Below are 24453 nucleotides of genomic sequence, written 5' to 3'. Positions count from 1 at the left end.
CTCTTGTCCTCCAGGTGGCTGTACCCCATCGGTTGTCTCTAGAGTGGAATTCACCTGTTTAAGGGCATGAAATAAATCATTCCAGTCAAAACTGTCCAAGTGAGAGAGAGGGAGAGAGATTCTGGTTATCTAAAATGCTGCATAACACATATTCATATAATGATGCTCATAGGTGATGTTCAGGATTAAGGTATTTACAAAGAATGGGTTACATTTTTTTCTAGCATTGAGAAAAGTTTGTAGATGAGGAGAAGATGGAAAGGTTCAGGCTGAGTTTGTTGCCCTACATTCTCACATCTGTTCTAGGTGGGTGCCAGCATTTTATTATCAGGGTGGTTAGATACAGGTTCGTTTGGAATTCTGTTGTAAGTTTGCTTTTCCTATCTGTATTCCTTGAGCCAGCTGCTTTCAGGAGTACGAAACTGGTACCTAGAATATCAGCTGTCTTTCCTTTTTCCTAGGGTTGAGTATATCCATACCCATTTTTCCTTAGAGAAAGAAACTCTGTCTCAACATGAATGGCTGAGACTTAGTGTTCCAGCAAGTGTAAAGCTTTGATATTCTAGCTGATTTTTTTTAATTAAGGGGTAAGAAATTGATTTTTAGGTTAGATTAGATTAATAAAACTTCTCTGTGTAGGCTGGGCAGAGTGTTAGGAAGGACCTCGGCTACAGCCAAGTAAATGCATGTGAAGCAACCGTGAGAGAAGGTGGAAACATTTGCTTTTGGACAGTCAGCCAAGTCTTCTTTGTTAATTGTGTGAAATAACAGATTGGTGAACTATGTGCAATTTTAAGTGCTACAGTCTTGGTAGAAGGTGGTGATGAACATTAATGAGGTGCTTTAAATAAGGACTCTTCTTAAACCTGAACAAGCGGTGTAGCTTTTCAATTACGAGAGGAGAGTCTGCTGCTCCGTTCCTAGGCTTGGTGAGTTGAGTTCTCCTACGCAAAAGGAGGAGATAAGGTACCTTCAGAGCCTGACATCCATATGGTGTGTTTTCTACTGTTGGAATATTGGTCTCCATAGGGGTGCTGCACATAGACTGGTCCGATTGCTGGTGGATAGAATTTAGAGGTATTGAAGCAGTCATCACTAATGGAGTATGGGCTCTTATTGTATTTAATCTGCTCTTAATTAGCTTGTGGATAGAGGTCTTAATGAGCATGTATCTGAAGATAATAAGGAGGGTACAGAGATGTAGTTAATCCAGTTATTGTGACAAGTGAGTCTCTAGAAAGAACAAGAAGTGAACAGGTTATAAGCCATTAGCAAAAACCAGCAGAGTAATGAATCCTCTAGTGCTGCTTTTGTTTTAACCAAGGAAAAAGCACAATTTGAGTCAGTTTAAGTAATTTCCTTCGTGATTGCTTCCTGCCTGTTTCCTCCTTTCTCTTTCTACTCATCTTTCCCTACCTACATTTTAGCCATGCAACGTCCTCAACGATTTATTAGGCTCAGAATTGGATCACTAAGGACTAAAGTAATATGTTCCCATGCTGATGTGTATTTCAGGACCTATCTATTCATTCTGCCCTCTTTAAAGTTCTGTAAGAAACCATATTCAGTGTGCACAAGTAGTGTTTTACTTTGGTGGGTATAGTAGGAGTTGCACAGATATACCTGAAAATGTTTGAAATCTACATTTGTCTTACCAAATAGAACTTGAAATCACATTCAGTGGGGAGTCTAAAAAGTCATTTTTCCAGAACTTGGCTGTGTTTGAAGGGCTGAATGTCCATCAAACCTTCTGGGGACCACCATATTCCAATAATGTATCATTTGCCTTATTTGGCTGATAAATCAGCTGATATTTTCCTCTGAAAGTATTATTTTACAGAGGCAAAGGAATGGAAACTAAAGAAGGTTACCTAGTAATACATCAGCAGTCCTTTTCACTTCAGGTCGGTGTTCATTTAGGCTTTCATTCTGTGTAATTTGTGTTGTTTTCTTTCTGTCACATAAGAAAGGTGAGGAGAGGGCTCAGTAAATGCTGTTACGAAGTTCATTATTTTGGTATTTCATTGAAATGGGATGCCATGTGTTTCCTCCCACCCACCCCCCTCACGAGTGGAGGAAGGTGGATCTTATAGTGGAAATCAGTTTAAAAATTCACCCAGTGTATTGCAACCGATACCTCATTTTGGCAGTTTTCTTGGGTAGAGTTAAACTTAAAAGGAATTGGAATAAAACCAGAATCTTCCCACGTGCCATGTGACTCCCAGAAATAACGACTCTGTATTGGGGAGGTTAGGAAAAGTTATAAGCATCTGAGTGCAGCTCTTAAGCGAAACATCTTTGTTCCTCCGGGAGGAAGAAAAGAAGCCTCTGATACTTAAAAAAATTTAGGCATGGTTAAAGCTCATTTGGATAATAAATTCAAGAGAGTATCTCTTCCAGCTCCGCCAAGTTAGAGCGGTTTCTGCTTCCCAGAAATCAGAAGGGCTCGCGCAACGCAATCATGAGTTAGACTTTTGTAATTGTAATCACGAATATGATGGTTGTGATTCCCAGTTACTAGCAGGAATCCTCACTGATCTGTCTACTCAAAATCCTGTTCTCCCTGAGTGTGCAGAGGGGTGTGGTGGAGCTGTCGGTTGTTTCAGACACGCACGTTTCTGCCACTCAAGGCTTTTTGGCACAAATCTCTCATTTAAGGATGAAAACATTTGGATGTTTGTCATTTGTCACAATTCTCACATTCTGACTGGAATACGTTTCCTGGGTGCGGTTTGGGGTGGTTTTCATTGTGGGAGTTCTACTGATCAGGACAAATCAAAGGTGATGCCAGTGATATCTCAAAAACAAACTGAAAACCTGTTGCTGAACAGTCAGCTAGTTTCTCTTGGCCTGCTTTCGTACGTTCAGGCATCATGTAGTAAGCCTGAGCAATTTATAATTAATCTTCAGAGCAAGGCTCTGAAAGCTCTTTGCATGAGAGTTGTTTGTTCCTGGCTCTTTGGCAGCCGTTCCTGGTCAGGCCAGTCTCTTGGCTTCTGAGTTGAGGTGAGGGTGGAGTAAAAGGTTGACGTGACACCTGAGCCCAGAGGAGGCCATGGAAATGACCTGAGGGCTGAAGCACCTGCTGTATAAGGACAGGCTGAGAGTTGGGGTTGTTCAGCCTGGAGAAGTCTCCAGAGAGATGTTAGAGCAGCTGCCAATGCTGAAAGGGGCTCCAGGAAAGCTGGGGAGAGGCTTTTGATCAGGGGGTGCAGGGGTAGGATGAGTGGGAATGGTTTTAAGTTGAAAGAGGGGGGATTGAGTTGAGATCTTAGGAAGTAATGCTTTCCTGTGAGGATTGGAAGGGACCTTTTAAAGCCCATCCAGTTTCACCCCTGCCCTGGGCAGGGACATCTCCCACTGGATCAGGGGCTCCAAGCCCCATCCAACCTGGCCTGGAACCCCTCCAGGGATGGGGCAGCCACCCCTGCGCTGGGCAGCCTGGGCCAGGGCCTCCCCACCCTCATTGTGAAGAATTTCTTCCTGTTGTCCAGTCTAAATCTTCCCCCTTTCAATTTAAAGCTGTTCCCCTTGTGCTGTTGCTCTAGGCCCTTGGGAAAAAATCTCCCTCCTTGGCTTTCCTGGAGCCCCTTTCAGCACTGGAAGCTGCTTTAAGGTCTCCCTGGAGCCTTCCTTCTCCAGGCTGAACAACCCAAATGTGTATGTTCAGCAGTTTGTAACCTTTTCTCTGTGCGCTGATGAAGGACATCACTGGTTTCTTTTGATCTTTTGAACAAAAATCTTTCATCGTTTTGCTTTCAGAGTGAAAATGCAGTTGCAGGGTTGTGGCTGCTCTGGGGTACGGTATTAAGGAACTGGGTCTTCTCTGCTGTTGTTCATCCTGCATGCTGAGCTGATGCGCCGCGTGGATTGCTTGATTTTGTTCAGGGAATTACAAATACTGATGTGTTTTATCTATACTTGCTTCTAAGGCTTTTCTCAGAGTTCTGCTTTGTAAGTAAAGGTAGATCTATAGCAACTTGTAGAGTTTTGTCTTGTGAATTCTCAATTATTCTCAAAATTGTCTTTACCTGTATTAGTAAATACTAATTGAAACAACATCTTGGCACATTTATGTTCAGAAAAAGAAAGAAAAGGAACTGCTACGTGTTTAATGTGGTAATGTTCCTATCCCGGGAAGTACTTTCTGCTTTCCTGGCCTCTAAATGAGGTTTAGAATAAATGAAATGTATTTGTAGTCATGTATTTCTCTGTAAGTGTAAGAGTGAGACACAGATCACCTCTCGTTCTGCCTACTGGCAATTGGATCTGGCAATAATAAGTTCTCTCATTTCCAAGAGACCCGACTGAGCTGGAAGTGTTTTGGCCTTTACTGTAAAGTATCGCTTGGAAATGCCGAAGGATACCACGGGCTCAGAAGTCAAGTGCTGGAAAACCCCTTCATAAATAGAAAGGAAACGTTTCATTTAAAGTTGGTTCTTTTTTTGACTTGGTAAATGATTTCTGTTATATCCAAACGCAAATACTATTTAAGAATCTATCCAGACTGCTAATAAATAAATTCACCTTATGTGAAACAAGCAGTTATAATTTATAAATAAAAACCCATCACAGACAGGGAAAGAAAAGCAGATACGTGCACTTTACTACTAAGAAAGAAACCAGTGATGAGAAAGCTGGTGTCTGAGTTATTTCCCCTCTGTAAAATCTGAGACATTCAGTTGTGTTTATACAGTACATTACAGATGAACGACTGATACTGAACAGTAAGTTTTAAGAGTACTTACAATTTTTGTAGCTTGCACTTTGTTTGGTCTTAAAACCAGCAAATGTTATTCCATGTAAGTGGAAGACTCATAAATTCTGTCAACCCCCTGTAATTAACTTCAGCGTATGGAGAAATCCTGTTCTCTGAGCTGTACTTCTGATGCTTCTGTGTTAAGACGAGTTCCTGGAGCTGGGATGCTGCTGAAGTAGCACAACATGTATGAGGAGCATTTCACAAACTCTGAAACACCCTCTTACACATGCACAGCCTCCTGTGGGGCCGGCAGCATCTCCTCAGCTTTCCAGGGATTTAACGCCATTTTTCACTCTAGCTGCTGCAGGGGATAGTGCCAGATGTGTAGTAATTCAGTCTTTCCCCTGTTTTGTCAAATTCCTGAAGCTGAGCAGGCTGGTAGGAGTGAAGGGACCAGGACCCTCCAGGGCAGTCTGTAGTCTAGTGGTAGGGTGCAGAAATACAAGTTCTGTTCCTAAAGCAAGAAGAGGCGCACGCATCTCCACACGACCAACTGTTTTGTACTCAGACCATACTTTGTGAAGGCCCCTGCTGTGTCCTAATTTGCACTCTGTTCTTTTTCCTTCTATTAAAAACCACTGTCCCTTCTGATGAAGTAACTTTGGGGTTTGTGTTTTTTTTTCTCCTTTGGACATTTTCCTAATTGAACCTAAGTGTCATATAATTGAGTAGCACTCCAAATTTGGAGGAACGAAAAGTGATAAATTGAATTAGTTAGCTCCAAGTGGAGTCAGTTGGATTGGGTTTGGTTTGCTTTCCTTTTTCCTCTAGGGAATGTGCTGGTGATTTAAGATACGGGCAGGCTTCCTAAAAGAGGTACTCAAATGGTTCTAGTTACTCTAGTGTTGATAAATCTGGTCTTCTACCATACAATATAGAGTCTGATACTAGAGTGTAACTACTAATGCAGCAAAGAATTTTTTGTAAATCGTACAATGGTTTGGGTCAGAGGGGACCTTAAAGCCCATCCAGTCCCACCCCTGCCATGAGCAGGAACGCCTCCCACTGGATCAGGGGCTCCAAGTCCCATCCAAGGTCTCCGCAGAGCAGAGGAGAGGGGTAGAATCACCTCCCTCAACCTGCTGGCCACGCTGCTTTCGACTTCTGCCTCCCCTCTCCACATCCCTAAGTGCTTAGGTTTTTTTTATTCCTTGTGTATCATCATGGGTAAAGAATAAATGATGCTGTTGGACCACGTGAGCCGTAATTAATGCTTCCTGATGAGAGGTGAAGGCATTAGCTGTCTACTGCAATTAAGCTTGTGTACAGTAGATGCCAGTAGAGGTCTACTGAGTCAAAATAGAAACATGACCAGCATTTCCATAGCAACAACTTCCTCTTGGCAGTCCTATTTATAGAAGTGCTGCAGTCCCAGCCTTAGCACTGCTCTCAGAGGGCTCTCTCCTAAGGGTTAACCTTTCTGGAGAAAATATACACAGAAAGGTACACTAAGACTGCCTGAGTTTGCTTTTTTGTGGTGTGCTAAACAGTGAAGTTATTGGTTGTGTTTATTTTGTTTATATACATTCACTGTTTAGGAATGGAAAGCCATTAGAGGAGTAAGAAATCAGCAAATGCTGCTCTTCCTTCTGTGTGGTAAAAAGAGATGCAGGCTGGTGGCACGATGCTGGACATATACTGAAAACCAAAACACATCTGCTTCTTCAAGGACCCTTTTTCTGCCTCTGTTTCTACCCATAATTCTTCCTGCAGTATGTATGCCTGGCAAGGCTCAAAAATGTGTTTAATTACATAATTTCTGATGAAAATGTTCTTTTCTTTATCAGTTATGAACTGGCTATCAGTGTACTGTGGTTTTTGGCCTTTTCTCTCAAGATTTATATAACAACAGAGAAATATATATTTCCTCAACCTTATAGCCCAGAACACTGTAGGCTGTTCAATATGTATTATTTAACAAATTTTACGATTATTTAATGCTTATCAACTTCTGTATTTTCTAATTTGGAGTTAGACAATTAAATTAATATCTTTACATGCGTTGGCTGCATCTTTCAACTTATTAATATTTCATGGGTCAACAGAGACCTGAACTCAGTGAGGTCCTCAGGCTCTTAAAGATGAAGGAATCCTCACTAACGCTTTATATCAAATAATTGCTCACTCCTCTTCCAATAAATAATAAATGCTAAAGTTAGACCTAGTTGTTGAAATAACTGATGCGTAAAGGAAAATATGTGCTCTATCAGCCATCAGTTTTTAGAGCAAATAAATAAACTTCCTTTAACCTCAGAAAAAAGCTTTTTATTATGCATTTTAAGTTATTTTTCCATAGATGGTAAATATAATATCTACACAGAGAACATCAGTGTGTCCTTTTTTTTTTTTTTCATGGATGAAGGCCAGTGCTGAAAAGGGGAAATGATATTTTAATGATTTAAAATAAGGACATGGAGAAGAAGCTTTTCACTTGCATGTAAAAAAATCAGATCATAGAATCATTGAATGGTTTGGGTTGCAGGAGACCTTAAAGCCCACCCAGTTCCAGCCCCCTGCCATGGGCAGGGAGACCTTCCACCAGACCAGGCTGCTCCAAGCCCCATCCAAAATTTGAGCATATGCTGGAGAAAGAAATTACATTTCCAGATCATACCTGGAGCCTGAAAGCAAAGGGCATTTCTGTGCTTGGAGTAGGCTCTGGGAATGGAAACTCTTGTGTTGACTGAGGCCTTTGAGAACAACTCTGGAAGTGTCTGTTAGGAGGAATGTTACCAGTGAAGTCAAGTCCCTTGGCATTTTATTGTTTGATCATTATCACGGGCAGTTTGTCATCATGGAGTTTTTCCGAAGCACAGAGCTATTATGAAATAGTTGCATAATGTCCAAGGATGGAGATCTGCTGGGGTTGGAAGGCGGTTTGGTGAGAAGTGTGGTGGATAAAAAATAAAGGTGTGTCTTTAACAGTAAGACAGGAGACAGACTGGGAAGAAGTTATTTCAGTCTTTCTTAAGGATAGCCTTAATTTTTAAGAAGCCACATCTTGGGAGAGCAGAGGGCACACTGGGAAACCTGTGTGAATATTTTGTGTTACCCATTGTAAGCAAGCAAAATTTCAGAGTTTGTAAATTAACATAATCTAGTATTAAATGCAGCTTTCAATTTATTTTCCTGTGTTTTAGAATCATAGAATTGCTTGGTTGTAAAAGATCTTTGAGATCATCAAGTCCAACTGTACCTAAACCAACTGTATTCTAAACCATCCCCGAGTACCTCATCTGCCTGTCTTTTAAACACCACCAGGGTTGGGGACTCCACCACCTCCCTGGGCAGCTGCTCCAGTGCCTGAGAACCCTTTTTGGTGAAAAATAATACTCCTTCCCAATAATAAAATAATGGTTTCTTCAGTAGTTCTTGCAAGTAACCTCCTTGCTTAGAAAGCTGTTGTGTTGAAAACATGAGATAATAATTAACCTACAGCCAGTCACGTTTGCTGTGCTGGTGGTTGTACCCCATCTCGATAGCAGAGGAAGAGCTGTATTCACCACTTTTTTTTTTTTTTTTTAATACATGGTTATGGTAAATTAGAAAAATATATCTGCCCTCTAATCTTTACTTCTGACCAAGTTATTTCTAGTGTTTTAACATAATTTGTCTATTTAAATATAAAATATTTGATGCATTAAAAAGCTGAAAAAACAATGCTGAAGCAATTATTGCGTATTTAAAAAACGCAAGCACTTTGAGATGAAAAAGAGACTTTTAGCAGTGTAGACCAGGGCTTTTGAGAGCATTTTTTGACAGGAAGCAGAAGGGAGCAGTGGTTAGAGAACGGCGCACACAGGAAGCCCGACACTTGCAGCGGTTTTGGCTCTGGGTTGTCCTGCTCCCTTCCGGTATTTTCTCTTTTGCTTTTGTGAAGTAGCCACCGCGCGTAGATGGCAGCTCCGAAGGAGGGACCTTGTAACCAGTGCACAGGGACGGCCACCGCGCTCCAAAGGCTGGAAGGGTTCGCTAACCGCCTGTTCCACAGGCATTCCAAGAGCAGCGCGCATGAACAGAGAGCCTCTCTGGAAAATGAGAGCCAGCACTGCTCAGAACTTGCTGTTCTATGGGACAAATCGAGTAAGTAGGGGGTTTTTGGTTGGTTTAGAGAGATTCGCTCTTTAGGTCGCCTAGAAAGTGAAGATATTTGTAAACTATGACATGTTGCGAGGGTGATTTTACCATTCTTCTTCAAAAGGTCTTAATTTGAGGAATAAAACCTCGCATCAGGCAGGGCAGATGGAGGGCAGCTTCAGGGACTGGTGGCCAGCAGAAGAATTGATCCCTCCACTCTTCCTTCCTCTACAGCAAAAATCGACTTCTTCTGGCAAGCCCCCACCCCAACTTTTGCTTCTAAAATACTTGCTTTATTCTCAGATTAAGTCAGACAGTTCAGCAAAATAGAGAACTCATTAAAGATTGTGATGTTTAAACTTTGGAACAGGCAGACATTGCTGAACAGATTGAACTTCTAATTACAGGGCTTTTTATTATTCATTCTTTTATTTTGTACATCAGAATGCTCTATACAGTGGTAAACTATAAAATTGTGTTTGGTTTTAACTATTCAGTATTAATTTACTGTGAGACTGCTGACTATCATTAGCTTCATTCTTAATTATTTGAACAGTTTATTATTTGCATGGATTTAAACTTTTATGATTGCGTTTTGGGTGATGAAAGTGAAGGATTTCAAAAAACATCACAATCTAAGTAAATTGACGTTTGATTTTTGGTTCTTTTTCCTTCTAAAGCCATGCCTTGATTTGCAAAGCAATTATTGTCTCTGTGGTTGAATACTCATTTAAAAATGTTACAATATGGTAATTGATGATAATTTTGTTCCAGATTTCAGATTCATTGATGGATTTGAGATAGCGCAATTATTTCAGTTGAAAATAGGCCTTATTGGGAATGCTCGGTATCGCAGCGTTACCAGGAAGAAAAGCAGCGTTGATGCATCTCCCTGCTTGCAATTTAAAATATTATATGAGTAGGGAGTGAATCTGTTATCAGAGGATGAGCAGTAAACATGGAAACAAAGAGGTGTTAATGCATCGACCTAAAATAGATTAAATCTAGGTCTTCCAAATGAGATGGGAAAGGATCGACTGGTTTCGTTAGGCAGATGAATGATGAAAGTGCATAAATTCTGAGCTTCCACTTCTCCAAAACATTTTCAGCTCGGTTAAAATTGAGGCGCGCTTGTGTTTAGAATCATCGAATGGTTTGGGTTGGAAGGGACCCTAAAGCCCATCCAGTTCCACCCTCTGCCATGGGCAGGGACACCTCCCACTGGATCAGGGGCTCCAAGCCCCATCCAGCCTGGCCTTGAACCCCTCCAGGGATGGGGCAGCCAGCACTGCAACCTTGGCCAGGGCCTCTTCACTCTCACTGTGAAGAAATTCTTCCTAATGTCTAATATAAATCTTCCCCCTTCCAATTTAAAGCCATTCCCCCTTGTCCTATCCCTGCCCTCCCTGATCCAGAGTCCCTCCCCAGCTTTCCTGGAGCCCCTTTCAGCACTGGAAGCTGCTCTAAGGTCTCCCTGGAGCCTTCTCTTCTCCAGGCTGAACAACCCCAACTCTCTCAGCCTGTCCTCATAGCAGAGATGCTTCAGCCCTTGCATCATCTTTTTGACCTCCTCTGGTCCTGTTCCAACACTTCCATATCCTTATCTATATGGATTTATGTTGAAGCTCTTTTTTGTGCGAACAGCTATTTGAAGTAATAACCCCAAGGTATTTTTCTTTCTATAACATCAAGATAAAAACAGTATCGACCTACTGACACTTGGGAGTTGTGACCTGTTTGTGTACAAGTGGCTACTGTTTTCCCCCCCTCTATTTAAGGCAGGCTTCCTCGTCTGACACGCTCGATGAGGAAATGGACTGTCGTGTCTCTTGGTGATAAACACGGTGAAAATGGCTGTTCCGCGAATGCTATTTTAAGTCATAATTAAGCACAGTGGTTGCATGCGATTCTTCAGAGTCAAAGTTACCGAGCTGGTCACTGATTACATAGCTTTGGTGAAATTCTCAATCTTTATCCTGAACCTTTACTCTCAATTTATAGATTATTTTTAAAGACTAATGAATAAAAGCACTATAGGTACACATGGGCTAAGTCTCTGTTTCAGGACTCTCATTTCACTACCCCTGTAGCCAAAGGAGCGATGGAGAAGATCAGAAGAGTGGAGGGACTGTTTGTCTGCTCCTGACTCCTAATTAGATCTTTATAAAATGCATAATCTGTGAAATTTTTTTTTGGTTGTTAGGGGTTTTTTTCATTTTTTTTTTTCCCCTGAGAGTTCAGTGTCATAGAATTGCATAGGGGTATAGAATCATAGAATCGCTTGGTTGGAAGAGATTTTGGAGATTGAGTCCAACTGTTCCTGTCCACTACTAAATCACGTCCCCGAGCACCTCGTCTACTTGTCTTAAACACCTCCAGGCATGAGGACTCCACCACCTCCCTGGGCAGCCATTCCAGCATCTGAGAACCCTTTTGGTGAAGAAATTTTTCCTGATGCCTAATCTGAACCTACACTGTTGCAACTTGAGGCTATTCCCTCTTGTCTTATCACTGTCACTTGAGAGACCAACACCTACCTCGCTACAACCTTCTTCTATAGAGCTGTAGAGAGCAAAGAGGCCTCCCCTCAGCCTCTTTTTCTCTCGGCTAAGCAATCCCAGTTCTTCAGCTGTTCCTCATAAGGCTTGTTCTTCAGTCCCTTCACCAGTTTTGCTGCCCTTCTCTGCAGTTGTTGCTGGTTACAGGACGAGGGGGAATGGCTTTGAATTGGAAGGGGGAAGATTTAGATTAGACATTAGGAAGAAATTCTTCGTGGTGAGGATGGTGAGACACTGGAATAGTGTCGGGTTGGTTGCCCAGAGCAGTGGTGGCTGCCCAATCCCCGGAGGGGTTCAAGGCCAGGTTGGATGGGGCTTGGAGCCCCTGATCCAGTGGGAGGTGTCCCTGCCCATGGCTGGGGTGGAGCTGAATGGGCGTTAAGGTCCCTTCCAACCCAAACCATTGCATGAGTCTGATTGTTGTAAAGAGATTTAGCTGAATAATCACTAGATACGTAGATGTGTAGAGAAAAATACATGTGAAATAGGAAATAATGTACAGAGCGTATTGTGTGAATTGGTTAAAGCCTTAGAATAACTACTAGTTGGGTATAAGTCAACAGATAATTCTGGTCTAAGGTTGCCATGGAAACAGCCAGTGCTTGATATAATTGAGAACATCTTAAAACCTCCTGGTGTTTGCATGCTTTTCTCCCCCTGCCATTTTGAGTTGCTTTAGGCATGAATAGGTAGCACTGCTCAGAACAGAAGCAGTTAATGAGCAAAACCGAGTAGCTGTGTCCTGAATATTGATTTTTTTGGTTTACTACTGGTATCTTGTGCTTCATGGTTTTTTTGCATCGCAAGGAGCGCGTGAGGAAGAGCAGCTCTGGATTCTGTGTGCTCTCTCTCCAGTCCCTGTATAAGTGTGTTTAGAGATTGAAGCGCTGATTTTGTAGGGATTAACAGACTTCTTCAACTGTTGGATTAATATTAGGAGCAATATGTTTCTGCAAACTGGCTTTTCAGCATGAACGGTAAGTCTTTTCTGTTATCTCTGACACCGTTTTTTTTGTTCCATCTTCACAGTCGGGAAGGTTTCCCTTTCTTGTCCGCATAGCTGCATCAGCTATAGAGCCCTTTGTTTTTGTAACGGGCTCGTGGGCTTTTCCAAAACATCACTGGTCTTTAGGATTTGCAGATTTTATCAGACATTTTGCTTTGCATGACTGGTATTTGGTGTTTGAAATTTTATTTTAAAGCTTTCATTTAAAAATAACCGTTTCACATTATTAAATAGGGCAGAGAATCAGCTTTTGAAAAATGTATAGTTGAATTTTTTTCAGTTCACCTAATATTCTGTGCCACTTGTAATAAATTATTTTATCTGAGTTTATAGGAAGAGAGAGGGCTTCTGAAATTATTTTAATCATCACCTAAAAAAATCTGTGCTGGCTTTTGTTGTTTGTCACCTGAACCAGCTTATCCTTCTGTGGTTTTTATTCTTCCTAAATGATGAGAGAGCAGAATAGTTGAGGTCATTCATGGAAGGAGGGGAATCTCATTTGGAAGGAGATATTAAGTTTACAAGATCTATTACATCAAGCAGGTATTTGCTTTCCAAAATCACTGTGACTGCTTATTATAACGTACTTTGATTTTAATGGAATCATTAAATGCTTTATTCTTCCTTGGAATGTTATTGGAAGTTGTATCTAATTATACAAATCCTGGACATTTATTTCCCTAGAAACAGATATCCTTGGAAATTGTTTGCATAAAGCCCAAATATATTCGTTTGCAAAATGATGCCTTTTTGTTTCAAGCAGATAGTCGGAAGCTTTGGAAAATTACTTAAGAGGCTTAGAGATTGCTTGAAAAGAAAAAACCCAGTTAATCACGTACCCGGGGTCTGTGTGTCTCAGTGTGTGGTTTTGCTTTATCCTGCAAATTTCAAGGACCATCTTTAGCAAGGTTTCACTTTTGTACGTGGTGTGAGATAAAGAGTGGGAGGAGCCGCCCCTCTGCCTGCTCTCCCATCGGCTCCTCCCTACCTGTCTCCTACAAATGTGTCAGGTCAGCTTCCCTGGCTGCCGTGTCCCTTCGTTTTAAGGGAATACATTTCTTACAAGCGACGTTACAGGTGTTATGTTTTGCTGGTTGGTTTGGGGCTTTTTTGGGGGTGGTGGTTTTGTTTCCTTTGCCTTTGGGCTTTGTTCTACACTTGGCATTGGTAGGTTTCATTCATCCTGGCACCCAAGCTCCTGGTTCCATTGAAAATAGAAATAAATAGCTGCAGCTTGTACCAAGTGTGATTTCCTAATCACAAGGTTCCATAATCAGAAGTCTAATTTTGACAAGGGAGAGGCGACCATCTCTGCCTCTATCAATTGAGGAGTAGATTATGTCTTCGCTGTAAACCCATTCACTCTAAGTCTTCACTGTTTCCCCATTTAAACCCTTTCTGCTTTCCAGTGCACCTTTGTGCCTCTCCTCGCTGCACCACTGCTACCTTACCCTCTGGCAGGGGATAAAATAAGACGCTGTCCTTGTGGAAGACTGCCAAGATGCAAGTGAAACCTTGATGAAAAAGTGATATATTTTTTTCAGTTGCGAGTACAATTGGCTTACTATTTCCTATTGTCAGGAGAGCTCCAGTTTTAACTATAGGTCTATATATCTATATCTGTTTGTAAATGTATGTGTATTCCAGTTATCATAAATATTTTGATATCTCTCTTCCAGGGAGACCTTATAGCAGCCTTCTAGGACTGAGAGGGGCTCCAGGAAAGCTGGGGAGGGGCTCTTGATCAGGGAGGGCAGGCACAGGATGAGGGGAATGGTTTTCAGCTGAAAGAGGGGAGATGGAGAGGAGGTCTTGGGAGGAAGTGTTTTGCTGTGAGGGTGGAGAGGTCCTGGCCCAGGCTGCCCAGAGCAGGGGTGGCTGCCCCATCCCTGGAGGGGTTCAAGGCCAGGCTGGATGGGGCTTGGAGCCCCTGATCCAGTGGGAGGTGTCCCTGCCCATGGCAGGGGTGGAACTGGATGGCTTTAAGGCTGCTTCCAACCCAATCGTTCTATGGTTGTATATGGTTGGGGTTTTTTTCCCCCCAGAAGGACTTGAAAGAAGGAAAAAGTCTTTTTCTATTTGTTTGGGTTAGGGCTTAGGTTTTGAACAGATAGAACTGTGGAGGATACAAGTAACTTGAATAGCCCCAGCACTGAAAGGGTCTGCTCTGCCTGATCTTCCGTGTCACGAGGAATAGTCTGAACACGCCCCAACGTCACCAACTGTATGATTGGGGGTCGTACTTTCAAATGCCACAAGGAGAGGTAATTGCGGTACATTTCCACTTGTAAGATCATAGTTACCAAATGTGGGGACAGATGGAGCAGTGAGGAAAGAGGCTGGTAGACTGCTGAGTGATCGTCCAGCTGTGTGTGAGGAGCGTTTCAGGGCGGAACGTGAAGAGAGGCAACGTAAATCTCTTAGATATGTGCTTTGGGAACATCTATTAAGGGCAAGGGACAACAAGTAGCCACTAATTATTCCCACTGCTGAAAGGTCTATAGAAAATGGAAGGATGCCATGGGATTTCCAGGAGCCAGAATTATACATCTTCCTATCTGGGTCTCATGGGACTCATGGTTCTTTCCTTTCAGACCCCCCTTCCTCCCAGTGTTACGCTCTGACAGCAGACTGGGAGGATTTCTGAGGTGTTGACCTACGTTCGTGTTTTGTTCTGATTCTTGTTTGAATACTTGAAGGAAAAAAAATTGCAACACAAGAGGTGCTGTGTTGACACGGTTCTTAAAAATCATCCATACCATGAGCAGTCCCTCAAGGTGCTTGGTTTGGGATTGGAGTGGAAAATCAGTTTAATAAAATTGAGGTTTCTTTCAAAGGGAAGGGGTCCCTTCATTCACAGTGTTTGGTGTATTGTGATCTCACATCTCTCAAACTGTGTCTTATTCCAGTCCCTGTTGTTACATTCCTTACGTATGTTTTCTTACCAGAAAGAGTTTCCTCTTTCCTTGGTTTTCAGTTTACATCTCACATGGTTTACGTAGTTATTTGCTGCTGGTTCCTCTCAGAGCTGCTGCTGCAGTCCAAAGTTCACACCAGGAGCTTCCTAGCTTTAATAATTGAGGCTCTTACATGGAATTTTTTAACTAAATAATGGTTTTGGTGTTTTCCTTTATCCGTTCCAGTTGCTGACAGATACTCCAGCCCATTAAGAATTGATGTGGTTTAGGTTTTTTCATTTAAATTTTATTGCAGGGTTTGCAGCTCAATTCTGTGCAAGTTTTTCTGCCTGCCCGTTATCCAAATATGCGCTGACTTGATTCAGTCTCTCTCTACAGGCCCATTCCTTATCAGAATGGATGGTAAACACTCTTACCTACTTTCTGCCTGCCCTAATCCCAAGGCAAACAAAATCTTGTTCGCTGGAAGTGTTGAATTGTGAAATGTGTTTATTTACATAAGACTTCCTTATGCAGGAAGTCAGGCTCTGTGCTATTTAAGGTTATAAATGAACTTCTCCTGCTTGGCTGGTTACTGCAGGCAGCCCTTTCCTGTAAGTACCAAAAGTGTGTTCTGCAGGAGCTGTCAGTGGAGCCGGGTGGCAGAACCTCAGGTCCTGCAGGGACCTCAACAGCTGTTCTGCTGAGTTACCCTGTGAAGATGGGCGTGTGTATGAGAATTGGCGTGGTTTTGTTAATGAGAGGGCTGGGACAAAGCTTTCTGGGAAGCGGACCTAGACATAGAATCATAGCATGGTTTGGGTTGGAAGGGACCTTAAGGCCCATCCGGTTCCACCCCGGCCATGGGCAGGGACACCTCCCACTGGATCAGGGGCTCCAAGCCCCATCCAACCTGGCCTTGAACCCCTCCAGGGATGGGGCAGCCACCACTTCTTATCCATGAATTGGCCTACAAGAAAGCTGAGGAGGGACTTTTTTTTCAAGGGCATGGAGTGATGGGATGAGGAGGAATGGCTTTAAATTGGAAGGGGGAAGATGTAGATTGGATGTTAGGAAGAATTTCTTCACTATGAGGGTGGGGAGGCCCTGGCCCAGGCTGCCCAGAGCAGTGGTGGCTGCCCCATCCCTGGAGGGGTTCAAGGCCAGGTTGGATGGGGCTTGGAGCCCCTGATCCAGTGGGAGGTATCCCTGCCCATCGCAGCGGGGTTGGGACTGGATGGGTTTGAAGGTCCCTTCCAACCCGAACCGTTCCATGATTCTGTGATTCTCTGGATGACCTGTATTTTGATGCCTTGTATGAAATACTTGAGAAAAAGAAAAAAGCAACATCAGAGCCACTCTTTTGTGTAGCCTGTAAAATGTATTCACACAGTGAGCAGCTCCTGCAGTTGCTGAGTTTGCAGTATAAAGAAGAAATAAGTTTAATAAAACTTGAGTACCCGGTGTCTTGCGGTGCAAAGGGAAGAAAACTGCAGCAGATGCCCTAAATATTTTGCTTGGTATGTGGTTTTCACTGTAAGAGGCAAATCTGATTGTTTTGTTTATTTATATTTGACTACTCGAATTCCCTAACAACCTTTACTCAAAACAGGGGCTGAACATGAGCCAGCAGTGGCCCAGGTGGCCAAGGCGGCCAGTAGCCTCCTGGCTTGGATCAGCCATGGGGTGGCCAGCAGGAGCAGGGAAGGGGTCATCCCTCTGGTGAGGCTGCACCTCAAATCCTGGGTTCAGTTTTGGGCCCCTCACTACAAGAGGGATATTGAGGGGTGGAGCGCATCCAGAGGAGGGGAATGGAGCTGGGGAAGGGGCTGGAGGCCAGGGGTTCTGGGAGCAGCTGAGGGACCTGGGGTTGTTTAGTCTGGAGAAGAGGAGGCTGGGGGGAGACCTCATCGCTCTCCACAGCTCCTAAAAGGAGCTTGTTGTGGAGGAAATGGCCTCAAGTTGCACCAGGGGAGGTTTAGACTGGATATTAGGAAAAATGCCTGTATTGAAAGAGTGGTGAAGCCCTGGCAGAGGCTGCCCAGGGCGGTGGTGGAGCCTCCTTCCCTGGCAGGGTTCAGAAAGCCTGTAGAGGTGACACCTGGGGAGATGGTTTGGTGGGCACGATGGCATTGGGCTGCGAGTTGGCCTGGATGAGCTCAGAGGTCTTTTCCAACCTCAATATGATACAAGATATTTTATGCCAGTGCCCTAGAAAATCTTGTTCTTGGAACTCATTCTTAAAATGTATTCTTTTTTTTTTTCCCCATGGTAACCATGGAAATGCATGCACTGCGGAAACCAAAGTCCTTGAATTTTCACAATTTTTGCAGTTTTCAGTTTTCTGTGTGAAGTAACACATTTCACACAGGAAAAGGATCTTTTACCCTATAGATCCTGTGAGAGTTGCAACATTTTAGGTTACTTGCTGGATTAAGTTGAGCTCTAACTATAGAGGGAGGTACTGCACAGATGAAGCTTAATTTCTAATTGAAGAGACCCACCGGATCATCGAGTCCAACCATTCCTATCAAACACTAAACCATGTCCCTTAGCACCTCGTCCACCCGTCCCTTAAACACCTCCAGGGAAGGGGACTCAACCCCCTCCCTGGGCAGCCTGTTCCAGTGCCCAGTGACCCTTTCTGTGAAGAATTTTTTCCTAATGTCCAGCCTAAACCTCCCCTAGCGGAGCTTGAGGCCATTCCCTCTCGTCCTGTCCCCTGTCCCTTGGGAGAAGAGCCCAGCTCCCTCCTCTCCACAACCTCCTTTCAGGGAGTTGTAGAGAGCAATGAGGTCTCCCCTCAGCCTCCTCTTCTCCAGGCTAAACAACCCCAGCTCTCTCAGCCGCTCCTCATAAGACCTGCTCTCAAAACCTTGCTCTCAAAGTAAAAGATCAGATATATCGGATATTAAATTGATGCAAAATTTATTAATCCAGCTTTGGTGGCTTTGCATCTCTTAGAACAGAAAGGTGATGATGTTAGCTAGTCGGTTTCTCACCAGAGAGCCTGTGTGTGTGTCTCACCACAGTGTTTGGAAGAGATTTCTTTGCCCTCTACCAGGACTTTTCCCCCTATCATTTTCATATTGGAAGAAACAAATTATTCTGTTCATAGAATCACAGTGTGGTTTGGGTTGGAAGGGACCTTGCGGATCATCCAGTTCCAACCCTCTTGTTGTTGCTCTATTTCAATGATACCATTTGCATTTTGAAACGCTATTAAAACGTGCTATTAAAATGTGAACTGTTGCTCTCGCTAATTCCTTGGAGCGTGTTAACACTTCATAGTGTTAATTTTCAAAGATATGCCAGGGTAGAATGATCTCGCTGGAAGCCTTGTGATACTTTTCCTACTAATCAAAAGAGAAATTTAAAGATATTTAAGACCATAGGTTAGAGTGGGGCTTAGAACTGTCATCGTATGCTTCTCGCTTCTGAAATGTGGTGCCATAACCACAGGATTCACTAAGGCACTTATGTACATTTCAATAATGTTTCAGGCTATAAATATTGTTATAAAAATGAAATGCACACATATATTTGCCAGAATCTCTTCATAAATTTTTCCATTAAATGAAATTTGGAAATACAATTGAATAGCCCATTTAATTCCATACTGTGAGTGATTGGATTGCAGTTTTGGAACAGAAATTGAATTTTATTCTGATGAAGGGCATTTTAAATACCAAGCAGAGATTGGCATTTAATGCATCAGGTGGGCGTTCGTAGTGGTGCCCGATGTTTAGTCGTAATCAATTTAGTTCTTGCTTTCTTGCCATGAATCCTACCCCCTACCCCTCTCAAAAAACCCCAAACTCCTCCCTGGCTTGCTGGCTGTTGAGAGATGGGCTTGAGAACAGCAAATCCAGGGCATGTGGGAGGTGGGAGAGAGGCAGAGCAATCCATGGGAACTCTCCAGGATGGCTCCATCTCCAGATCATAGAACAGTGTGGGTTGGAAGGGGCATTAAAGCCCATCTAGTTCCAACCCCTCGTGAGGTTCTCCCAGCCCCGCTTCTCCAGCCTATCCAGGTCCCTCTGGGTGACATCCCCTTCTTCTGATGTTGATCAAAATATTGCATGTTGTGTGAATATACTGTTAGGCTACAAATGTCCTGCTCTTCGGTCAGTTTTGGGGTTGTACGTGGTAAGAATTTTTTCATTTATTTGGTTTTTGCAAATACCTCCTTGTATGCCAGCGTTACCCAGGAACCTCTTGATCCTGAGTTCCACTGCCCATAGCAATCTTGTCCAGCAGTCTTATTGCCACCCAAACCTGCCTGATGCCACCCATGAGACCTGAGGGGGTGGCTTGTCCCACTGCGTGTGCACCTGGAACAGATTTTCTGACCAGAGTTGGAACCAAAGCAGGCCGAAGTTATCAAGCTGCTTCAGCTCCTTCAGTTGCGACTCCTTGGCCATTGCTCCGTTTCTTAGTACCTTTCTAGGAATCTCCCCAATTTCCTACTGTGCACCTGGGGTGTTTGCATCGCGTAAAACTTGCTTCTCCTGCCAACGATGGCTCTCGCTGGTCATGAAGAGCTAAGCTTATGCTGTGTGGTTGTGCTTACCTGACCTCTGGGCTGCTTGTGCATCCTTCCCAGTTCCAACTGGTGTCCTGCCTGACGCTTCCACTTGTTTTGATGGTTTCCATGGCCGTCACTATGTCAGTGCTGTTACTCGTGCTTTGCCCTCTCCTTCCAGCACCTCTCCTTCACTCCAGTTTCTGCTGTACCAGTGAAGCCGGTTTGAATAGGATCCGTTTGCTGCATCCCTGTATCCTCATCTTGACTTTGCTCGGCTGTGTATGAGCGCTCCTTGCTCTTCAGTGCTTATGGGAACCTGTAGACCAACATCTCTTTCCTGGGTTCTTTGTTTTTTAGAGTCTTAAGTAATTAAAACCCACAGTTGCCTGGTGACCATACAGGATTCCCGTCTGCATTCCCGTTTGCATAGCGTGCAATTCAGACTTCTGAAGGAGTTTTGCTCCCGTTGTCGGGGAACGGGACTGAAATTTGATGATGGTATTTTTTTTGGAGGCCGCTTGCCGTTTCTGTGCTCTCCACCACGTGCTGTGCAATTCACACATGCTGCCTCTGAGTGCTGAGTGGTGGGAAGCTCACCCAGATACAGGTTTTATTGTGATCCAGATGAAGATAGATACACTTTTGTTAGCAACGGCTCCTTGGATGTGTGTGTCTTAGAATAGATTAATTATTAAAAATGCCAACTTGGATCTCCTGAAGTTTTGTAAGCTGTGCTCATTTCTGTGATGCATCATCTTCTTTTCGTACTGAATTTAGCTGCCTTTGGGGTTTATTTTTCCTCTTTTCTTTGCTCTAACATTCTGTGATTTAGCATGAGTCACTCTGTCTGTGTGGGAAAGGGCTGGTTTATTAGCGGGTCCGTTCTTGAGTGGGGAGGGGAAGGGTGGAATGTATTTGTGTTTTCTGTGTTTGTTGTGGAAATGCATAAAACTATTTATTTTTTTTCTTCTCTTTCTTTCCTCTCTTCATCATCTCATCTGTGTGGGTGAATGTTCCTGCAAACCCTTGGGGAACCTATAGAGACTTTTGGTATGCTCATTCCTTCATTAGTGCCCAAAGTCACAGATGCTAGGAATGGTTTAAATGCTAAAAAAAAGGCAAACAAGAGTCGCATCGTAACTATGTGAAGTGGCTAAAAATGTGTGCTTGAGGAAAACGTCTAAGCCATCATCTGATAAACACATTTATTTGCACCAACACAATAATTCCAATGGCCGCTCTATCCAGTCGGTGGAAATTTTGATTCAGCGCTTGAAAAGTAGAAATGAAACGCGTTCCCCTGTAGCAAGCGCTGTCATTTTGAGATCGAAATGATTTGCAAAAGTACCTGTCTTAGTTCAAATTTCAAGTCCTGCTTTCAGAAGCAACTGAAGTGTACGCACCCAAGTTGCTTAAATTCGCTTTGAATCCTCCTGCTGGGTTGTGTTGTGGGGTAGGAGCCCAGGTGACCTCTGAAAATGAGAATCAGGCATAATTTGACCCATTTTCTTGCTGGGAAGAAAATGTAATTCCAATAAAAAACCACCACAGAACATACGTAAATAGTGATTTTAAGATAAATGAGTGCCATTAGGTAGATTTGCTTTGAAAACACATGTTCAGTGCTGCTCTTCAATAAAAGAGAATGAAAGTCAAGTAGAATAAGATAGAAATTTTGTTGAAGGAGAGCTTGTGGCTTATTGGTATTCTAGAAATGGGAGATTTTTCTCATGCTTCCGCAATATGAATATTTCCAGCTTTGTTGCATTTTTTCTCACAAACAGCGTTCTTTATTCCATAAGGAGAACAGAAACAAAGTTGACTCCATGTGAATACCATTGTATGGTTTTCAGTACTGAATAATTATATTTCTTTGGAAATTATGTGCAAACTTGAAATATTTTATTTACATGAACAAGGCTTTGAGCATCCTGATCCAGTGGGAGGTGTCCCTGCCCATGGCAGGGGGGGTTGGAACCGGGTGAGCTTTGAGGTCTCTTCCCACCCAAACCATTCCATGATTCTATGAGGGATATTTAAGACATTGGTACATTAATAACATTAAAAAAAAAGAGACTTATTATTTCATGTTTTGTTTGTGCCATGTAACGTTAGAGTTAATGGTTGTTTCTAAGCTGCAGCCACTCAAGTTTGAAGGCTCTGCTTTTTAGTGGTTTTAGTGATTAGCTTAGGTTTTTTTTCTTTTCATTAAGAGAAAATAATGTTTGTGCTACTTTGACATAAACTGATATTTTAAAAACTATCAGTGATTACCACTTTATCACTTCATCTCTGTTCTCCTAATGGAAGAAGGATCATCAGGCATGAATTTGGACATAGTTACGGTCCCTTTTTTGTGCTGAGAAATTATTGGATGCCACAGGAAATCCTGCCCTTTTCTCAAATTGAGGTCATTAAAGATCAGTACATGAATAACCCCCATAATTTAAACACAATGGGAATATTCCCCCTCCTAAGATAAATATGTCTAATGTTTTACTGATTACCCACTAAAATATTTTCTCCTCTCAGTGACTTTTAATGCCAGTTTAAAATAGTTTGTCTGATATAAACTATGTTTTTCTTACTCTACTTAACCATAAGTTTAGGCAGTAAATATGCTCCTCCTCACTGGTATTACTCATTTCTCTTAAAATAAAGTGGGTATCATGCTTTAAACACTTTTGTAACCTTGAGGTTAGCGAGAACTTTGGACAGTTGCTCCGCAATTTCCATTATATTGTTGCTGTTCCATCAGAGCCATAAACCTCCCTTGAATATCGAGTCCCATAGCTTGCTTGAGAGGGGAAAGAGAAAAACAAAGATTCAGGCCAAGCCTTCTCCAGGGTTGTCACCGTTTTTACCGCTGATGTAACTGTACTGGTAGCCAAAGGGTGAAAAGAGAACTTTAAGAAGTTCTCTGTGTAGACACCAGTATTCTCTGAAAAGTACAAAAACCTTCTCATTCATCAGACGATTGTTTACACAACCCTTTATAAATCTAATTTTCTGTGACCACCAGAAGGTAAAATCCAGTTGGTAAAACACTTATTTCTAGATATTGGCCAGAATAATTTTGGCACATGGCGAAGTATTTTTAGAAACTGCTCGTGGGGGAACGTCACAGCGCAGAAAATCTACCGATATTAATATTGTTACGTGAAATGATTCAGAGAACACAAAACCAGCCTGATATTTTCTTCTTGACTGTGTGACTCTTCCAGAAGCCCAGCAGTGTCTGAACCAGCTCCCCTTTATGCCTGCGCGTTAAGCCATCGGCATTGATCTGGCTGATAAATGATATTCAAAGCAGAACAGCTGGAAGAGCTCAACAAAAAAATGTTGGTGCACATTTTAAATAGGCATCCAGAATTTTGCTGTCGTTCAATTCCTTCCATTTCAATGGATAATCAATATTAAAACCACACATTCTCTGACTGTGGGCACACCTAACGTGCGGTGTCGTTGTCGCCCTGTGCTTTGTCTTTGCTCGCAGTAACGCTGTCCATATGGTACTTGAGCTTGCAAACAGCCTTTACCTAAAGGTGATGGGGGAAAAAGCAATGAGATTGACGTTGCGCTCAATCTTGAAAGAAAACGTAGCTTTTAATTATTAGAAATAGATTAAAAGTCTGTATTTGTGGAATGGCTATTTACGAGTGTCAGGTGTTTGTGTTTTTTTTCCCCAGTTGACTTAAAAACATCTTACATCACCTTAAAGCCTGCTTGCCTATATGGTATTGTGAGTTATTAGAGCTGGTGTAGTTTAATTTGTGTAGAACGATGTAGTTACTCCAGAAAGCTTAGAGGTCTCCTGGAGATACTGTAGAAGTTAGAGGCATTGGTGCTTGCTTTCATACATGGTGAAAATACGACTTGAAGAAAGTTAAGAAAGTTTACGTATTTTGTTAACGAAGCATCTCCATTGCATCCATGAGGAATGTCATTAATTAAAATGTTCTTTTTGTGTGTGTTTTCAGTGAAAGAGTTCCTAGCCAAAGCCAAAGAAGACTTTTTAAGAAAATGGGAGAGCCCCCCTCAGGTATCAGTCATTTAAGCATTCCATAATTTCCTCTGTTGTGTGTTTTGGATGATGTTACCAGTGTGTTACCAGGCTGTAATGAACAGCATAGAAAAAAAAGTTTGATGCAGTTTTTAAAGGAGTTTCCATTGGTAATAACAAATTTGTTATAGAAGTTCATCAGCAAAGCCGCTCGAGTCTTCTCCAGCTCTGAGCTGATGAAATATTTAGGCTGAACAACAGTTTTCTCTTACCAAGAATATTGTCCACCATCAACATGACAAGACTCAAAATCTTTTGGCATGTTCTAGATGGCTTTTTATAACACGAAGCGTTGGCACAGCTGTTATTTACCCTGTAATAATTTGCACCGTGGTATTAAGGGGAATTAAGGGCATTAAGCTGCACGGGGTTCAGCTTAAGGAGAGAAATGTTTTAAAAGTTGAACCGAGTGGTTCGGGAAAGGGTCCTTGTTGTTAGAGCAGTGTTTGAAATGTGGTGGTGGTGAATATCTGAGGAAAAAAAACTCAGTGATGTTCTCTCTGGGCAACTCTCACACCAAACTGTCTCTAGAGCTTGAGGGTGTTCGCATGTTCTAATACTC

At 42.6% G+C, this 24453-nt stretch overlaps 1 protein-coding gene across 3 annotated transcripts in view; it reads left to right on the top strand.

Annotated features, from left to right (window-relative positions):
- PRKACB (protein kinase cAMP-activated catalytic subunit beta) overlaps positions 1-24453 on the top strand; it is a 61641-nt gene that overhangs the window by 22449 nt on the left and 14739 nt on the right. Inside the window, exons 1-2 of one of the 3 annotated variants that reach the window (XM_069862780.1) lie at positions 8644-8845; positions 23809-23870. In XM_069862780.1, coding sequence (XP_069718881.1) covers positions 8659-8845; positions 23809-23870 — 249 coding nt within the window. In that variant the 5' untranslated portion in view covers positions 8644-8658. Of the gene's footprint in view, positions 1-8643; positions 8846-12049; positions 12375-23808; positions 23871-24453 lie in introns of those variants that run through there. The other 2 variants (XM_069862782.1, XM_069862781.1) reach the window with 2 other exon arrangements.

This window comes from Phaenicophaeus curvirostris, chromosome 8 (assembly GCF_032191515.1).
Source record: "Phaenicophaeus curvirostris isolate KB17595 chromosome 8, BPBGC_Pcur_1.0, whole genome shotgun sequence".
Taxonomy (NCBI): domain Eukaryota; kingdom Metazoa; phylum Chordata; class Aves; order Cuculiformes; family Cuculidae; genus Phaenicophaeus; species Phaenicophaeus curvirostris.
Note: the sequence above shows the minus strand (reverse complement) of the source record. Positions and strands in the feature narration are given on the sequence as shown.